Source organism: Rhinatrema bivittatum, chromosome 11, assembly GCF_901001135.1.
Source record: "Rhinatrema bivittatum chromosome 11, aRhiBiv1.1, whole genome shotgun sequence".
NCBI lineage: Eukaryota > Metazoa > Chordata > Amphibia > Gymnophiona > Rhinatrematidae > Rhinatrema > Rhinatrema bivittatum.
Genome location: NC_042625.1, coordinates 24,751,069 through 24,771,704, shown reverse-complemented (window position 1 = coordinate 24,771,704; position 20,636 = coordinate 24,751,069). Strand labels below are relative to the sequence as shown.

Here is a 20,636-nt window from a genome sequence, read left to right as displayed (position 1 = left end):
TGGGAACTTCTCCATGGGTAAGGGAGCAATTGATAATATTAGCAATGTGTGGAGCAATTATTTCAGGGATAGATATGAGGAGCTTTGTAGGAATAGTGTCACTAGGATGTGTGGCTGGCTTCATTTTTTTAATGGTGTTTTCAATTTCTAAGGAGCCGGTGAGATCAAAGGAATTGAAAGTGGCATGCCGTATATTGGGGATGGGTTTGGCAGGAAGATTGTTGTTAGGAAATCGGGTCATGATTTTCGCGATTTTCTCATGAAAGAATTTGGCAAGTTCTTCACTTCTCTTTTCAGCGTCTTTGTCCATGTGGGGTGTAGTATTGGGTTTTGTCAATTGGGCTACATATGTAAATAGCGCATTTGCGTTAAATTGCAAATCATGAATTCTTTTGGCATAGTATTCCTTTTTTGCATTGTGAGTTTGTTCACGGTATTTGTTTAAGATTGTTTTGTAAGCATTACGTCGTGAGAGAGAGGGGTCATTACGCCAATCTCTTTCTAGTTTCCTAAGGGTGCATTTGAGACTTTTTACTTCGGGAGTGTACCAAGGTTTTTTTGTTGTATTGGGGAGTTTGATTTTCTTAGTGCGTAGAGGGCAAATTTTGGTTGCAACAGTGTTAGTTAGAGAGTGCCATGTTGCGAGTGCAGTGTTAGCATCAGTAAGGTCAAGGTTGTGTAGTTCCTTGTTGAGAGCATTGGTAAGCTCATCTTTTGCACATAGCTTGCGCACCTGAATAGTTTTACCTTCTGTTGTTTTTTGAGATACATTGCGTTGGAACGTTAGGGTGGTGTGAATAAGGTGGTGGTCTGACCAAGGTATAGGGGTGCAGATGGGTGAGGTGGCATTAATGGAGTCGTTAGTGAATATCAGGTCTAGAGTATGGCCTGCTTGATGGGTAGGGCCTGACAGGATTTGAGTAAATCCCATAGCCTTTAAGGCTGCAATAAACGTTTCAGAGGCAGGTGAGAGAGGTAGGGCATCAACGTGTATGTTGAAGTCATCCAGAATAATAGCTGGTGTGTCAAACTTGATATTTTACGCAATACATTCGATGAGGGGAGAGGGTTTTTTTTCAAGTATGCCTGGAGGTATATAAACAAGACAGATCTGAAGGTTGGGTGATTTAAACAGGCCAATTTCGAATTTCGTGTTGATTTGCACAGGATATGAGATTAACTTTAGTTCTTTTTTGGCAGAAAGTAGAAGTCCACCTCCCTTTTTTTTGGGTCTAGGGATGGAGAAGATGTCATATGTATTGATGGGCAGTTGGTTAAGTAGGACAGAATCAGTGTCTTTCAGCCACGATTCAGTTATGGCACATATGTCTGGTTTGTCGTCCAGTAGTAAGTCATGTAGTATGGAGGTTTTTTTTGTGATGGATTGTGCGTTAAATAGTAGAATGGATAGGGTCGTGAGGCCTAGGAATTGAGTGAATGGTGTGAGCATGATTGGGATCAGGTGCCTGTTAAGGTGTTGCAGTTTATGGTGTGTCTGTGTGAAAGGTTGGTATTTGTGTTTGAGTATGTGGATAGGATTGCCAATCATCTTGGAATGAGATATGAATGCTTTGATAGTGTTAAATTCCTCGGACAGGATAGTGTATGGGTGCAAAGAGAAGAGAGAACTGAGGGAATCTCGTGTTGGGAGAGCAGGCACTCGCCTCGGAGTGCCGGCTCTCCCGCGCATTTTACTGCATCGACCCTTTAATCTCCATGCTGATGTGATGGCTGTCAGAGGGTTTTACAGGACATGAATTTTGTTTGTTTGTTGCCATAGGTTCATATGACTGCCTCATTAATTGTTTTAATACCATATTGGGATCCCATTGTGGTGGCGGTGTTTTAATTGAAGGTTTTAAGTTGTAAAGCCCCTTAATAAATCTAGAAATTATTGGATGATAGGAAACTGATTTTCCTCCCTCTTGTTTGTGATATACTGTACTGCAATGGCACTCAGATGTGCTACTGAGTTTGACTTTTAGCTGGTTTTAACAAGATGCATTAAATATTGCAGCAACACTGGGATGGCACAGGAGAAGGGGGTCTGAATTGCATGATCAGCACCAACGGCTAATCTTGTTCATTTATAGTTAAAAGATTTTCTTGTGATTGGTTTCTTTGTGGCTTGCTTCATTACCTTCATCAGGCAGCTCTTAATTAGTTTGCTTTCAATATCCAGGTTGTTAGTGCTAGTGTCTTGAGGTTGGGATAGAGTATTGTTTCTCTGTATTGAGTGAGGAGGTAATACCAGTAAGGGGCAATCTGTGCAGTCATGGGAACCAAATTTGGCATGGCCAAAACAGGGCTATTACAATCCTTCTTTCTGTATCCTTCCTTAATTTGAGGATTGTCTTTGTTGTTAAGGGAATTAGAGGGAATACATATAGTAGACCCTTGTTTCCTGTCGATAGCAGGGCTGAATTAACCATGCTTTCTGGGAGCATGAACGTGACCAGGAGTAGGTGGAGTTTCTCTTAGTTAGTGACAGAGTTTTTAACTCTGTATGGCTGCACGGTAGTCTTCCCGTGCGATTCTGTTTGTTCTCCTCAGTCTCTTTTTTTTCCACGAGCCGATCGCTCATGGGGTTTTTCTCTCTCTCCTCATCTCAATATTTTTGTGAATTTTTCGAACATTGTTTTTGGCAGTGATGGCTCGTTAAGCCGTCTGGTTTTAAATACTGCCAATGTGGGAAAATTATGTCTATAACAGATGGACATAATTACTGTTATATATGCCTGGGCCCGGACCACGACCAAGCCTCCTGTCGAGACTGTGGTTGTATGTCCCCCTGGGCCCAGAAGCAATGCGCAGAGAAAATAGCGTGTTTACAGGCGCCTTCCACACAGTCTTCGCTGGGACCGGCGCAAAAACACAGGAAAACGCCATCCAAGAGAGCTGCTTCGTTGGAGACGGGGGATCATCTTGGCGCCAGAGCCGGGAAAAAGGGTTGAGGCCTCGACTCGCAAACCCCCTCATGAGCAGATCGGGACACAGGGACCTGTTCTCGTTTACCCCACGCTCCTTGGCATCGAAGGCGTTGGATCATGCGAAGCCAAAGTGTCCAAAAATATCGATGCATCGGAGAATACAGAGCGCTGTAAGATTTCAAAGCATCCGAAGCATGGCGCGTCTTTGAAGCACGGCAAGCAAATGAAGCACTCGACGCCCGTGATATAGGCACAAACCCCGACGCACATGACGCTTTCCTCGAAACAGTCACTGCTTCATGGGCAGGAACAACACCAGAAGAAAACACAGAAGACTATGCATATACTTAAAGCTGCTCCTACACATTCAGGAATGTCGGGTCTTTCCATCACATCAAAACAACCAAATGCAGACTCCGACGTGGAAGTAGAGCTCTTCTCCGACTCTGAGTCTTCTAGAGCAGTGGTTCTCAACTTTTTTCCCATCCTGACACATCTGATAGACCACGCTCACATGTGTGACACACTGCTCATTACAATTTATTGTTAAGAATGACACAAAAAATACGTATTCTGTCTGAACAGAAATTGCATAAACAATAAACATCCCACACCAAAACAGCACCAATTTCCAGCACTTAACAGTAGCCACCTTACCTAAGAAAAGGCAACACTGAAAATTATACCAGGCCTTAAGACACCAGTACACCTCCTATTAGGAAAATGGACCAAGTCAGGCTGCTATAGAGCCCTACACAGAAACTACACGCCAGCAGAAAACCTCACCTGAATCACATGTGCTGACCTCACCTAACAAAGAATAAAGAGACCAAAACGCATAACTAGAAGCATGCAGACAAAAACTGAATTGGAAACCGCAACAAACCAGAGTCTCTGTAAGCAGTGCAACAGAGAAAAAAAAAATCACTCATCCTTATAAAACAAATCAAGAAATATAAAATCAGTAGCAGTAAAACCATACTAAAAAAAAACAGATTTCAAAACAGCGGATGAATGGAATATCCAATAATTAAAAACTCATAAATAATTTCTAGATAACAAAATATTTCAAAATAGCAGACACAAAGACCCAGTAATGAAAAATGATACAATTTTTTGCTCTGCATACCTGGGAACATTTGATATCCAAGTGCCCCGAGATTGTTTTGTATTAGCAGGAGGGATGGTTTGCTTGCAACTTTCTTCTCGCTCTCTCTCGCTCACATATACACGTGCTTTTTCTCTCTCACTTATATAGGCTCTTAATTACATAATTACACACATGCTATCTTTTCAGGCTTACACACACAGGCTTTCAATCACACACTTTATATGCTGTCTCTTTCTCTCACACACAGACTCTCATTCGCTTGCTTTCAAACATGCTCGCTCTCTTTTCTCTCATTTACACACAGGCTCTCAATCACATACTCACATGCTCCCTCACCTAAACCAGCTCTCAATCACACACATTCTCTCTTTCACATGTACAGGCTCTCAATCATTCACATACATGCTCTCTCACTCACATACACACAGGGTCTCAAACCCACATGCTTGCTCATTCACTCACTCTCCTCCCCCTCCCCCAAACTAGCGGCAGCAGCAGTTTCCTCCATGTCTAACCCTAAAGGCAGCAGCAACTTACTTCATTTTCAGCCCTCGCAGAGAGAGGAGTCCCATCAGCCGTGGGGGTTGACGACGTTCTTTGTTTTTCTCCGAGCCGCGCAGCTCATCCTTCAGGCCGCACCTCTCTTCTTTTCTTCAGGCCAACGTTGCCTGTACTAGCATGGTCTTTCTTCCCGCACATGCACCCACTGCTCACTACTTCCGGGCCGCGGGGTGGGGGACGGGAAGAAGAGAGCATGCCGGTGCCGCTGACTCCAGCTGTCCTGCTGCGTTCCGCCTGGGCTATCAGCATTTTAAGCCCGGGCGGAGGACCTATTTTGCTCGGGAGGGGGAAAAGCTGGGTCAGCGGGGGATTGGGAAGTGTGGCGACACATCTGTGTGTTCTTGGCAACACACTGGTTGAGAACCACTGCTCTAAAGCTCTTTTACTCAGTGGCGGTTCTATCTCGGATTGGTCATCAGCATCCCGTAGTAGACCACATTCTCCTCAAGTAGGGACGCCTCTTCCAAAATGACATAAGTCTTTGACAACGCCTCAAGACTTTTCTTTTAGCTGCAATTCCTCACACACCAATTCCATCACAGCCTCAGCCAGAACAACTTGCATCCAAAGCCATGCAACAGATTTCACAAGCGCTGAATACATTTCTTCAGGATCTGCAGTCTACGCACCCACAGCCTCCTAGGCTCTCTCCTCAGCCTTCACTACCGGCATCACTGAGTCCTACACAACCGACTCAACCGCCCGTATCATCTCCAATTCGTTCAGATAGCCCGGATTCTCAATGGACAACATCTTCACCAAGTTCCTCCACGGGCATGCTTTCTGACCCTCCAGAAGGTCTGCCAGAACCTTATTCCCCACCAGAAGATCTGTCCTACGCAAAATTTATAGACAAGGTGGAAACCCTACTAAACATAGAGACAGGGAAGATTCTTGGTATTCTAAAAATTTTCGAGATGCCACCAGAACCAACAGCTCTGCCTCCTCATGCGGTTTTGGATGCAGTACGTCACAAAATGTGGGAGAAACCTTTCTCAACTGGAGCCGCATCTAGAAAAACAGACCTTAAATACCGAATGTGAAATTCAACAATCTACAGCTCTGCCCAGTTGCCTCACAACTCTATTGTGGTAGAGTCTGCACTGTCAAAAGCAAAGCGATCAAAGCTTCATGCCAACTCATCCCAAGGGAAGGACCATAAGTCTATGGATGACTTCAGCTGTAAAGTTTAACATTCCTCGATGTTGACAACCAAAATTCAACATCACCAATTTTACATAATCCAATACTTGTTTGAATGTCTTCAGAAATTGCGTCTTCAGAAATTGCGTCCTATCTAGGATAAAGCATAAACGTTGGCAAGTTAACTGTAAGACATTGATAAGACAGGTTAAGAGAGAATTTGAAAAGAAGTTGGCTGTAGAGGCAAAAACTCATAGTAAAAACGTTTTTAAATATATCCGAAGCAGAAAACCTGTGAGGGAGTCAGTTGGACCGTTAGATGATCGAGGAATTAAAGGGGCACTTAGAGAAGATAAGGCCATCGCGGAAAGATTAAATGATTTTTTTTGCTTCGGTGTTTACTGAAGAGGATGTTGGTGAGGTACCCGTAATGGAGAAGGTTTTCATGGCTAATGATTCAGATGGACTGAATCAAATCACGGTGAACCTAGAAGATGTGGTAGGCCTGATTGACAAACTGAAGAGTAGTAAATCACCTGGACCGGATGGTATACACCCCAGAGTTCTGAAGGAACTAAAAAATGAAATTTCAGACCTATTAGTAAAAATTTGTAACCTATCATTAAAATAATCCATTGTACCTGAAGACTGGAGGATAGCAAATGTAACCCCAATATTTAAAAAGGGCTCCAGGGGCGATCCAGGAAACTACAGACCGGTTAGCCTGACTTCAGTGCCAGGGAAAATAGTGGAAAGTGTTCTAAACATCAAAATCACAGAACATATAGAAAGACATGGTTTAATGGAACAAAGTCAACATGGCTTTACCCAAGGCAAGTCTTGCCTCACAAATCTGCTTCACTTTTTTGAAGGAGTTAATAAACATGTGGATAAAGGTGAACCGGTAGATGTAGTATACTTGGATTTTCAGAAGGCGTTTGACAAAGTTCCTCATGAGAGGCTTCTAGGAAAAGTTAAAAAGTCATGGGATAGGTAGCCTTGTCCTTTCGTGGATTGCAAACTGGCTAAAAGACAGGAAACAGAGTAGGATTAAATGGACAATTTTCTCAGTGGAAGGGAGTGGACAGTGGAGTGCCTCAGGGATCTGTATTGGGACCCTTACTGTTCAATATATTTATAAATGATCTGGAAAGAAATACGAGTGAGATAATCAAATTTGCAGATGACACAAAATTGTTCAGAGTAGTTAAATCACAAGCAGATTGTGATAAATTGCAGGAAGACCTTGTGAGTCTGGAAAATTGGGCATCCAAATGGCAGATGAAATTTAATGTGGATAAGTGCAAGGTGATGCATATAGGGAAAAATAACCCATGCTATAATTACACGATGTTGGGTTCCATATTAGGTGCTACAACCCAAGAAAGAGATCTAGGCATCATAGTGGATAACACATTGAAATCGTCGGTTCAGTGTGCTGCAGCAGTCAAAAAAGCAAACAGAATGTTGGGAATTATTAGGAAGGGAATGGTGAATAAAACGGAAAATGTCATAATGCCTCTGTATCGCTCCATGGTGAGACCGCACCTTGAATACTGTGTACAATTCTGGTCGCCGCATCTCAAAAAAGATATAATTGCAATGGAGAAAGGTACAGAGAAGGGCTACCAAAATGATAAGGGGAATGGAACAGCTCCCATATGAGGAAAGACTAAAGAGGTTAGGACTTTTCAGCTTGAAGAAGAGATGGCTGAGGGGGGATATGATAGAGATGTTTAAAATTATGAGAGGTCTAGAATGGGTAGATGTGAATCGGTTATTTACTCTTTTGGATAATAGAAAGACTAGGGGGCACTCCATGAAGTTAGCATGGGGCACATTTAAAACTAATCGGAGAAAGTTCTTTTTTACTCAACGCACAATTAAACTCTGGAATTTGTTGCCAGAGGATGTGGTTAGTGCAGTTAGTATAGCTGTGTTTAAAAAAGGATTGGATAAGTTCTTGGAGGAGAAGTCCATTACCTGCTATTAGGTTCACTTAGAGAATAGCCACTGCCATTAGCAATGGTAACATGGAATGGACTTAGTTTTTGGGTACTTGCCAGGTTCTTATGGCCTGGATTGGCCACTGTTGGAAACAGGATGCTGGGCTTGATGGACCCTTGGTCTGACCCAGTATGGCATTTTCTTATGTTCTTATGTTTTTCACGAATATGGAGGAAGGTCTTCGTCATTTCCTCAGGTCGGTTTGAGTCTTTCGAGTCTTCCACAAGATCTTCTGCGACAGCTATAGCGGCCCAACGGATGGCTTGGTTAAGATCAAGCGCAATTCGGGAAGACATTCACAACAAGTTGGCAGATATTCCCTGCATGGGGGACAACTTATTTGGAGAAACTGTAACTCATCTAAAAGAACAGAGTACTGCTGTACTATCCCTCACATCTCCAGCTGATCCTCTTACATCCTCCAGAAAATTTTACCCCCCTTTTTAGGAGAAAATCCTATCCAAGGGCACCTTTCAAACCTTTTCATACTTACCGTTCACAGCACTATACTCAACAAAGATTCCAATCTCAACCTCACCTATTGCGTGGACGCTCTCGTCAGCAGTGGCCATAAAAGCAAGGAACAACAGCTCCTCAGAAGCAGACACCAGCTTTTTGAACTATCCCGAGCCACCATTCATAGGAGGTCGCCTACAACATTTCTATACCAACTGGGAGGCGATCACCACAGATCATTGGGTGCTAGATAAAATCAAAGAAGGTTTTCATCTGAATTTTATGAATCTTCCATCCCTTCCTCATGTACCTGCTCTCCGAAGTACATCAACCCATTCACCACATCTCCAGGAAGAAATAATCTACGGATCCAAAGATCCATTCAAAGAATTCCGCCATTATAACAAAATCAGGGATTCTACTCCCATTATTTTCTCATTCCAAAAAAGTCCGGGGGCCTTCTCCCTATCTTAAATTTACGGAACATCAACAAGCACATCCAAAAGGAAACGTTCAAGATGACCTCTCTCAAGAGCATCCTACCCCCTCCTACAACCCAACCACTGGCTATGTTCCATAGATCTGAAGGATGCTTACTTCCATATACTCATGCAGCCTTCCTCTTGGCGCTACCTTTGTTTTCAAGCTCAGAACAGGCACTATCAATACAAAGTTCTACCCTTTGGCCTGTCTTCAGCCCCAAGAGTATTCACGAAATGTTTAGCAGTGGTGGTGGCTCACCTCAGACAACTGTCAATCCAGATCTTTCCCTATGTGGACGACTGGCTATTAGTGGCCTCGGATCAGACCGCTCTATGAGCACACATGGTGCAAACAATCAACTGTCTTCAGACATTGGGTTTCCTAGTAAATTACGAGAAATTGAATCTGCAACCAACCCATACACTCTCAAGACATACTCTCATTAACACAGTGGAAGAGAGAGCCTACCTTCCACAAGATAGAGTTCAAACACTCTCCCACCTAGCACAAAGGCTATGCAATCCATCCCAGGCTTCGGCATGTCAAGTCCTCCAACTACTAGATCACATGGCGGCAGCTATCCATGTGGTTCCCTACATGAGACTACACGTGCAGTTTACAATGGGGCCTAAAAACTCAATGGTCACAGTTCCTGCAACCCCTCTCCTCCAGGATAAAGCTTACCACGGACATTCGATGGTGGCTTTCTCCCACCAACTGTCTTCAGGAGCTCCTTTTCAGTTGCCTCCATATCAGTTAACACTCACAACAGATACCTTCAGGAAGGAATGGGGAGCCCATCTAACCGATTTGAAAACTCAAGGTCTCTGGTCTCCCCAGGAGTCTACATACCAATCAACCTCCTGGAACTTCGTGCAATCTGGAAAGCACTACAAACATTCTCCTCCCAGGTTCAGGGAAAGCGCTTCATGGTGTACACGGACAACCAGGTCGCCATGTTCTACATAAACAAAGAAAGGAGGGTCAGGTTTGTGGACACTGTTGGGAAGCTCTTCAAATAATCCTTTGGGCGAACACAAACAAAGTATCGCTTCAAGCCACTTACCTGCCAGGTCTGGACAATGTCACAGTGGATCGCCGGAGCAGGATCTTTCACCCATACGAATGGACTGCAAATCGAGAAGTTGCTCTGAACATTTTTTAACACTGGGGCTTCCCGTCAATCGATCTCTTTGCCACGGAAAAACAATCGACAAATGCAAATCTTTTGCTCCATCTACCCCAGCATACTTCGTTATGCTCCAGATGCCTTCCTCATTCCATGGACAGAGGCCTTGCTCTACACCTACCCTCCCATTCCACTAATCTCAAGGACAATTCAGAAATGTATTCAAGACATAGCGGACATGATTCTCATAGCTCCAGCATGGCCGAGACAACCATGGTATGCATATCTCATTCGCCTTTCCATACTCCCTTAAATTCCACTGGGCAACCATCCAACGTTGCTAACGTAGGACGAAGGCTCCCTCCTCCATCTGATGCATCAATCCCTCCATCTAACGGTGTGGAGGTTGAAAGGCAAATATTGAATCACCTGTGTCTTCCATCACAACTGGAAGATATACTTATTGCCTCCAGGAAGCTTTCCACCAGACGTAACCACGCAGGGAAATGGCATTGTTACACGGAATGGTGCAAACCACGGAAAATGGATCCTTTTTCATCTACAGTCACACAACTGTTGGAATACCTCCATACACTATACCATGCTGGTCTAGCGGCCGCTTCGGTTCGAGTACTTGCAGCCTTTCATCCTTCTCATAACGGCCTTCTTATCACCCCTTGATCTCCAGATTCATGCGGGGCATGCTACATCTACGACCGCCGGTGACAAAGCCACCTGTACCATGGGATCTCAGCGTTATACTAGAACAGCTAATGGTGTCCCCCTTTGAACTTTTAGACTCATAGTCACATAAAATAGCTAACCTGAAAGACTATTTTCCTAGTGGCAGTCACATCGGCAAGGAGAGTAAGTGAACTACAAGCCCTGGTTCACTATTCCCCTTATTTAGAATTTTATCACAAGGTCACTCTTCGACCTCAACCTACCTTCCTTCCTAAGGTTATATCGGCATTTCATATTAATCAAACCATTACTCTGCCAATCTTCAAACCTAAGCCTCATCACAATGAATGAGACAAACTCCTACACTCGCTGGACTGTAAAAGAGCATTGGCTTATTATAAACGCAGAACTCATTCTCCATCCAGGCCTTCTCAACTATTCCTCTCCTTCAATCCGAATAACCTGAACCAACCCATCTCCAAAAGAAACAGCGGGTTGGTCATCCCAATGCATTGAATTCTGTTATAACAAACGTTCCACTAAATTGAACAAGCAGCCTAAAGCGCACCAGATATGCGCAACAGCAGCCTCTGTTGCTCACTTACGAAAGGTTCCGCTACTGGACATATGCAAGGCGGCAACTTGGTCTTCTCTTCATACCTTCACATCACACTACTGTATTGAAAAACAAGCATCTTCGGATGCAGCACTGGGTTCCGCAGTCTTGTCAACCCTTGATGGTCAATGAGACTGTCTACACTGCCTAAAGGTTGGTGTCCTGAACTTTAAAGCCATACTACCTGGACACAACCTGGGAGCTTGGGGCTCCCAGACAGCATGGCTAATTCAGGCCTGCTATCGATGGGAAAAAGCAAGTTTGCTTACCATAAACAGTGTTTCCGTAGATAGCAAGATGAATTAGCCATGCGATCACTCCCACCTCCCTAGACAGGTTAATACTACTCAACTCCTTTACCATATACCTTGCATGGCTACAAAGAGACTGAGAGCAAACGGAGTCGCGCAGGAAGATGACCGCAGAGCCATACAGAGTTTTAAAAACTCTGTCACTAAGAGAAACTCCGCCTACTCCTGGTCGCGTGCACGCTCCCAGACAGCATGGCTAATTCATCCTGCTATCTACAGAAACAGTTTATGGTAAGCAAACTTGCTTTTCCATTGCCAGAGCCTGTTTGTGGCTGTTCTCTTGGAACAGTACTATTGAAGTTTGATTGAATGGTGATGTGAAGAGGTCTATGGTTGGTTTTCCCAAAGCATGAAGAGGTGATGGAAAGTGTCAAGTGTAAATTCATGCAGCTGAAGTTGACAGCTCAACCTGCCTGCTAGGATATTGTTCTTCCCTCTGAGAAAGATGGATGAAAGTTTGTATTTTCTTTTGTGCTGCCAGTTTCTGAATATTTAGCACTTCCTGGCAAAGTTGGTAAGTGCCTTTTCCCCCTTTTTTGTTGATACAAATAAAACTTTGCTACTTGATTATCTACCTGAATTTTGAACATTTTTATTTAGGGAAGATGTGAACACTCGTAGGCCATTGTAGATTGCTTTCAATTCTAGAATACTAATGTGAAGAATTGACTCTTGTCTTGTAAAAAGTCCTTCTGTGCAAAGTAAGCTGACAGGTGATCCTCATTCTTGGTTTGATGCATCTGTTGTCAGTATGTCTTGAATCTGTAAAGAATGTATGTTTTGTTCCAAAATTAGGTTTTCCCTTCTTGTCCACCATTTTAGTAAGTTTATTAGCTATCTTGTGACTTGAGTGGTTAGACCTGTTGACCCCAGTTGATTTTTAGGTGCTATTGGGCATAACTCATGTTCAGCCTCTCTTGGGGAGGGGGGGGGGTAATTTGACATCTGACCTCTGTTGGAAACAGAGGTCAGATGTCATGCTGGGCATGATGGCCCTTGGTCTGACCCAGCATGGCAATTTCTTAAGAGATTGAGTGTTTTCAATAGCGAGTCCAAAGCTCTGGAATTCCATGCCTGAGGCATTACATATTTTACCAGATAGGAAGAAATTTAAATGTGAACTAAAAACATAGCTATTCAAAAATGCATATAAATTAAACTAAAAACATCAGAATATACAGAACCACAGAAACAAAAGAAGGTACAAAATCGAATCATGAAGAATAAATCAAATGAGAATGCAAGATTCTCAAAACAACTCACTAAGACGTGAAAACTATATTTTCATTTAATTACCTGTAATCTTTACCTTATGTACTAGATCATCTTTAATATGTACTAGAGAATTTCTCTTTATCAGTTCCTGACTGGTTATGGAGGACGTATTCATAATCTTCGTTTGTTGAGTTAAAATTATGAACGTCACTTTTAAAACCGTTGTGATCTACACATGGAACGATGGTATCTAAAATGTCTAAATAAATAAAGATGGTGGAAGCTTGACACTTAACTCTTAAGTGTTCCAAAATGGGTTTAATGAATTTTGGTTTACTCTTTGGTAACTGCTTCACATAAGTTTTCACAAAATCTGTCCATAGTTTTTGGATGAACGATTGACAGTCTCTCTTGTAGCTGAGGGAACAGAAGTGTTAGTTCCTTTGTCATGGAAGGTAGTTCCTTTGGATGAAGCAAAGGGTGGTGCAACCTGGCACTTACAGAAGTTAAGGGTTTTGTAGTATGCCTAAGCTTACTAGTCTTTTACTGTGCCATACTGTCTGTGCTGTTTTTCTTTGATGCCAAATACTTTGTGTTTACTCAGTGCTGATGATTCTGCACTGTTGTGCATGTGCCAAAGTTTTAGTGCTAGTTGGCACCGTGAGAATTTTGTGCAATTTTTGCTCCATGCTTCGATGTTGATAGTGTTGCATCATTCATGTTTGCACTGACACTGTCTAGTGCAGCCAGCTCTGTGCTTTTATTGGGCACCTATTCCATTTCCTTGGCGCATGGGATCTATCTCCATGGATCTTCTGCGCTGTTGACCTACTCCTTGATATTTTTGTGTCTGTAGATGGGGACCAGGCTCTCTGTGATGTGCTCTTTGTTCTCTGATGAGTTTTTAAGATATTTAAGCTTTAGGTCTAGAAATACTAGTGCCCTCAAGGACATTCTGCCACAGAAGACCGTATGTCATTCTGTCATGATCTGGGCCTAAACATCTATCATGTTGGTCTGCCAATACATTTTGTGGTGGTGTTTACCACAAGGTTTAAAAAGGCTTTTCCCTTTTCTGTCAGAGGGAGATCTTGTTGAGGACTTTTATTACTGGGTCCACACATTGTCAGAGGATGAGGTTAAAGCTGTTAGTATAGCTGGGTTTAAAAAAGGTTTGGACAAGTGCCTGGAAGAAAAGCTAATAAACCATTGTTAAAGTGGACTTGGGGAAATCCACTGCTTATCCCTGGGATAAGAAGCATGGAATCTGTTGACTTTTTGAGATCCTGCCAGAAACTTATGACCTGGATTGGCCACTGTTGGAAACAAGGTACTGGACTTGATAGACCTTTTGGTCTGAACCAGTATGGCAAATCTTATGTTCTTAAGCCTTCTGATGAAGTTCTTTCCTGTTTCTTTTTTTTTTCCAGCTGATGTGAGATGAGAAAAGTGTCTGACCATTCACAAAGTGGACAAAATTAGACTGAGGGAAAAGTGCACAGGAAATCCTGTGCATGCTCAAAACAGACTCAAAAGGTTTCTGGGCTAGTTTTTGTGTGGCTCAAATGTTATGTTTATCCACTGAGAAATCTTTTTCCTTTTGACCAGGTCTTTTACAAGGGTTGTTTAACTTCCTGTCATCTCATGCTCCCTTTCATTTGAGAACATGGCCTTAGAACTAATCTTTAGAATTCCTGTGTAATGCTATTTTTCAAATGCATGAATGATCTTATTAAAGGTCCTTGTTATTGCTGTTGTATCCTGCCACTGAGAAGATGTATGAACTTGATAGATTTAAAGAAAAGGCTAAGCTCCTCCCAGGAATCTCATGATCCAAAAAATCATTTTTGCTTTTCAAATTCTTTATTTCAATTAAAATTTTCTTCTGTGATCCAGTTACTTAGATATTTATATTATTTAATTTATTCCAATGTCTTCAGTAAATTGTTCTGTAGCATTGGTATTCTTTTTGCTGATTGTTATAATTTCCATCGGCTTGTGTTCTGGCTCATTGCATAGATCTTATGGTTTATGCATACTTAATCATTTGTAGGTCATCTTCTTACATGCCAGTAGTACTGTATTATCAGCATATTGCACACTCATCAAGCTTGCTATTTTTATTGTTGTATACTGTGCCAACCAGGTCATACTTGTGTTGTGGTATATAAGAATTTGAAAGAAAAATAATAAATACAATATTGATGTTTATGGCTTTTTGTTCTTTCAGAGTTTCAAGATTAAAAATTCACTGTATGAATTGAATAAAAGTGGGGAGAGTATACATACTTTCCTTACATCTCTTTGTATTCTCTGCTGCTGTTATGACTTTTAGCTGTTTGATTCCAATATAAATTTATTTAACTGATTTTGTTTGTAACATCTATATGCACTATTTCTTCCAGCTTGCTATAATTTATCAAAAATCTTGGCATGGTTATAGTAGAGATATCTGTTTTTCTTGTTTTCATTCTCTCAGCTATCATTCGTAAGTAAATACTATAGCGTGTTCCTCTTCTAAATCCTGGTTCTCTTCTAGATGCTGTTTTCTTGAATACAGCTGTTTTTATAAATAAGTTTATATTTGAGTTTTGTTCATATACTTTTTTTCTTTGTAAAGTTATAATTCCTTTGTTATGGCATATTATTTTTTTTAGCTAAAGATTCCAGGCTTCAGGACCAGAGGCAGAATTCTCCTGCTGGGAATAGGGAAAATATCAAGCCAAGTGAGACTTCCAGCTTTAACAAACCGGAAAGCAAAGGTCTGTACTTAAGGGCACCTAGGGTGCATATGTAATGGTATGTTTCAGAAAATTATGTATACAGATTCCATTATTCAGTAGCAATTACATCAATAATGTGATTGGTTCATACACCTGCCGGTAAACTTTCATAGTGATGATCAGGAATGGCATGCAAAAATCCTGGTATGATTGTCAATATAAAGAATACAAATTAAAGATATTTGAATATTATTCTGTCACTTCTTAGAGACTAAAATAAGCTTAGCATAAGTATAACAACTGCAATGAGCTACATGCGCAGATTCTTCGCCTTTTTTTTAAATTATAATTTTCAGAAATGTATGTGTTTGTCAGTGATAGAAGCAAATAGAAAATAAAACAGCAACACTATTCAAATTTGTTCTAAATAATTGCTCTTTATCTTGGATAATTCTGCCGCCTTCTTTAGAAGAACCTGTACATATTAATAGTGTTAAAAATAACCGGCATTTTTATTGAACTGAACAGTATCATTAGGGAAGAATTACGTAATTGCTATATTAGGGCAATTGTGAGAAGGGAAATCCTGAAACAGAAGCTTTATCCCTGTTAAAATTGTATGACCTTATGAAATGTATTAATTTCCATGATCCTTAGTTTATCTGACTATAATTATTAATAAAATAATATGCATTGTTTCTTCTTCTTTGAAAACTTTCATTAAAAGCAAGTTTGCTTACCATAAACGGTGTTTTCCGTAGATAGCAGGATGAATTAGTCATGTTGTCTGGGAACGTCCCTCCAGGTGGCTAGGCAGAGCTTGACTAAGCTGACAGAGCTTTGCTCTGTGTGCGGCTGTGCATCCTTTCCCGTGTGCTGTCATGTTCTCCTTAGTCTATTCCAAATCGTGTCTGCGAAACGTGAAGTGGAGACTGTCCGGGGAGGTGGGCGGGTCAGCATGGCCAATTTATCCTGCTATCTACGGAAAGCACAGTTTACGGTAAGCAAACTTGCTTTTTTCCCCGCAGATAAGCAGGCTAAATTAGCCATGTTGTCTGGGAGTCCTCAGCTGAAGGTTGTGAGCGTAGAATGAAGATTCCCGAGGGCTGAGTATGACGTGCTGTGCTCAGCCTGATCCAGAGTAATGGACAGTCTCTTTATGCGGACCCTGATTGGAGTATGGATCTGCCCATCTGCATCTGCAGCAGTTTGCTTATCCAGACAGTAACGAGAAGTGAAAGTTTGTAGCAAGGATCATGTAGTGGCCTTGCATATGTCCATTATTGCAACCTCATGCAGGTGAGCCACTGATGCTGTCATTGCTCTCACCTGATGCGCCTTTGGCGAACTGGTCAGGGTCCATCAAGCCCAGCATCCTGTTTCCAACAGTGGCCAATCCAGGCTATAAGTATCTGCCAAGTACCCAAAAACTAAGTGTATCCCATGCTACTGTTGCTAGTAATAGCAGTGGCTATTTTCTAAGTCAATTTGATTAATAGCAGGCAATGGACTTCTCCAAGAACTTATCCAAACCTTTTTTAAACCCAGCTACACTAACTGAACTAACCACATCCCCTGGCAACAAATTCCAGAGTTTAATTGTGCGTTGAGTGAAAAAGAACTTTCTCCGATTAGTTTTAAATGTGCTACCTGCTAACTTCATGGCGTTGCCCCCAAGTCCTCCTATTATCCGAAAGAGTAAATAACAGATTCACATTTACCCGTTCTAGACCTCTCATGATTTGAAACACCTCTATCATATCCCTTCTCAGCCACCTCTTCTCCAAGCTGAACAGTCCTAACCTCTTTAGTCTTTCCAAATAGGGGAGCTGTTCCATCCCCTTTATTATTTTGGTTGCCCTTCTCTGTACCTTCTCCATCACAACTATATCCTTTTTGAGATGTGGTGACCAGAGTTGTACACAGTATGCAAGGTGTGGTCTTACCATGGAGCGATATAGAGGCATTATGACATTTTCCGTTTTATTCACCATTGCCTTCCTAATAATTCCTAACATTGTTTGCTTTTTTGACTGCTGCAGCACACTGAGCTGAAGATTTCCATGTATTATCCACTATGACGCCTAGATCTCTTTCCTGGGTGGTAGCTCCTAATATGGAACCTAACATAGTGTAACTATAGCATGGGTTATTTTTCCCTATATGCATCACCTTGCACTTCTCCACATTAAATTTCTTCTGCCTTTTGGATGCCCAATTTTCCATTCTCACAAGGTCCTCCTGCAATTTCGCAATCCGCTTGTGATTTAACCACTTTGAATAATTTTGTATTATCTGCGAATTTGATTCTCACTCGTCGTATTCCTTTGCAGGTCATTTATAAATATATTGAAAAGCACGGTTCCCAGTACAGATCCCTGAGGAACTCCACTGCCCACCGCCACCACTAAGAAAATTGTCCATTTAATTTTACTATGTTTCCTGTCTTTTAGCCAGTTTGTAATCCACGACAGGACATCGCCACCTATCCCATGACTTTTTACTTTTCCTAGAAGCCTCTCATGAGGAACTTTGTCAAAAGCCTTCTGAAAATCCAAATACACTACATCTACTGGTTCACCTTTATCTACATGTTTATTAATCCCTTCCAAAAAGTGAAACAATTTTGTGAGGCAAAACTTGCCTTGGGTAAAGCCATGCTGACTTTGTTCCATTAAACCATGTCTTTCTATATGTTCTGTGATTTTGATATTTAGAACACACTCCACTATTTTTTCTGGTACTGAAGTCAGGCTACCTGGTCTGTAGTTTCCCGGATCGCCCCTGGAGCCCTTCTTAAATATTGGGGTTACATTAGTCACCCTCCAGTCTTCAGGTGCAATGGATGACTTTGAAGATAGGTTACAAATTTTTACTAATAGATCTGAAATTTCATTTTTGAGTTCCTTCAGAATCTTGGGGTGTATACCGTCTTGTCCAGGTGACTTACAACTCTTCTGTTTGTCAATCAGGCCTACCACATCTTCCAGATTTACCTTGATTTGGTTCAGTCCATCTGAATCATTACCCATGAAAACTTTCTCTGGAATGGGTATCTCCCCAGCATCCTCTTCAGTAAACACCAAAGCAAAAAAATTGTTTAATCTTTCAGCGATGGCCTTATCTTCTCTAAGTGCCCCTTTAACCCCTTGATCATCTAACGGTCCAACTGACTCCCTCACAGGCTTTCTGCTTTGGATATATTTTAAAAAGGTTTTACTGTGAGTTTTTGCCTCTACGGCCAACTTTTTTTCAAATTCTCTCTTAGCCTGTCTTATCAATGTCTTACATTTAACTTGCCAACGCTTATGCTTTATCCTATTTACTTCTGGATCCTTCTTCCAATTTTTGAATGAAGATCTTTTGGCTAAAATAGCCTCTTTCACCTCACCTTTTAACTATGCCGGTAATCGTTTTGCCTTCCTTCCACCTTTCTTAATGTGTGGAATACATCTGGACTGTGCTCACAGGAAGGTATTTTTTAAAAATGACCACGCCTCTTGCACATTTTTTACTTTTGTAGCTGCTCCTTTCAGTTTTTGTCTAACAATTTTTCTCATTTTATCAAAGTTTCCCTTTTGAAAGTTTAGCACGAGAGCTGTGGATTTGCTTACTGTCCCCCTTCCAGTCATTATTTCAAATTTGATCATATTATGATCACTATTGCCAAGCGGCCCCACCACCGTTACCTCTCTCACCAAATCCCGTGCTCCACTGAGAATTAGATCTAAAATTGTTCCCCTTCTCGTTGGTTCTTGAACTAATTGCTCCATAAAATTGTCATTTATTCCATCCAGGAACTTTATCTCTCCAGCATGTCCCAATGTTACGTTTACCCAGTCAATACTGTGGTATTTGAAATCTCCCATTATTATTGCACTACCAATTTGGTTAGCTTCCCTGATTTCTCTTAGCATTTCTCTGTCCGTCTCATCATCTTGGTCAGGTGGACCGTAGTATACTCCTATCACTATACTCTTTCCCCAACGTACAAGGGATTTCTACCCATAAAGATTCGATTGTGCATTTAGTCTCATGCAAAATCTTTATTCTATTGGCCTCTATGCCATCCCAGACATAAAGCACCACCCTGCCTCCCAGATGCGCGCTTCTGTCATTGCGATATAATTTTTACCCCAGTATAACACTGTCCCATTGGTTATCCTCTTTCCACCATGTCTCTGATATGCCAGTTAAGTCTATCATCATTCACTGCTATATATTTTAATTGTCCCATCTTACTTCTTAGACTTCTGGTATTAGCATACAAACATTCCAAATTGTGTGTTTTTTGTTTGTATTTTCATTCTGCTTTTTAATTGATAGGGATAAATTGGAATCTTTTAGCTCAGGTGAGTTTTTAATTACAGGCACTTGGACTATTTTTCTTATTATTGGAACCTCACTGTTGGGATGCCCTAATTCTAATGCATCATTAGTATCTTTTGAAGATACCTCCCTCCGAACCATGTGCTGCAGAGCGACTGTAGGCTTTCCCCTTTGTTCTAGTTTAAAAGCTGCTCTGTCTTTTTTTTTTTTTTAAATGTTAGCGCCAGCAGCCTGGTTCTAGCCTGGTTAAGGTGGAGCCCATCCCTTTGGAAAAGACTCCCCCCCCCCCCCCCCCCCCCCTCCCCAGTTCCTTACATAACTGAATCCCTCTTTCTTGCACTGTCGTCTCATCCACGCATTGAGACTCTGGAGATCTGCCTGCCTCTAGGGACCTGCGTATGGAACAGGGAGCAATTCAGAGAATGCTTCCCTGGAGGTTCTGGATTTCAGCTTTCTACCTAAGAACCTAAATTTGGCTTCTAGAGCTTCCCTTCCACATTTTCCTATGTCGTTGGTGTCCACAAGTACCACGACAGCCGACTCCTCCCCAGCATATTCTAAAATCCTATCTAGATGATGTGTGAGGTCCGCCACCTTTGCACCAGGTAGGCATGTTACCAGGCGATCCTCACACCCACCAGCCACCCGGCTGTCTACATTCCTAGTAATCGAATCACCAACTTTGACAGCTGATCTAACCCTTCCCTCCTGGGCAGTAGCCCAGGGAGAGACATTCTCTGTGTGAGAGGACAGTGCACCACCTGGAGAACAGGTCCTTGCTACAGGATCCTTTCTTGCTGCACCAGGTTGATGCTCTTCGACCACACTAACTTCTGCTTATTAGCTGCCTTACAGACTATTAAAAGCACAGACACACTAAATAATATACCCCAATAGTTTAATTCTCCCCAGTACTTTAAAAAAAATTTCCCCAAACA

The 20,636-nt window shown here is 41.9% G+C and overlaps 1 protein-coding gene across 9 annotated transcripts in view; it reads left to right on the top strand.

Annotated features, from left to right (window-relative positions):
• The window catches only part of ATXN2 (ataxin 2), a 472,151-nt gene that overhangs the window by 235,702 nt on the left and 215,813 nt on the right, over positions 1-20,636 (top strand). For all 9 annotated transcript variants that reach the window (XM_029571731.1, XM_029571728.1, XM_029571730.1 and 6 more), the window contains one exon: positions 15,304-15,408. In XM_029571731.1, coding sequence (XP_029427591.1) covers positions 15,304-15,408 — 105 coding nt within the window. The remainder of the gene's footprint in view (positions 1-15,303; positions 15,409-20,636) is intronic.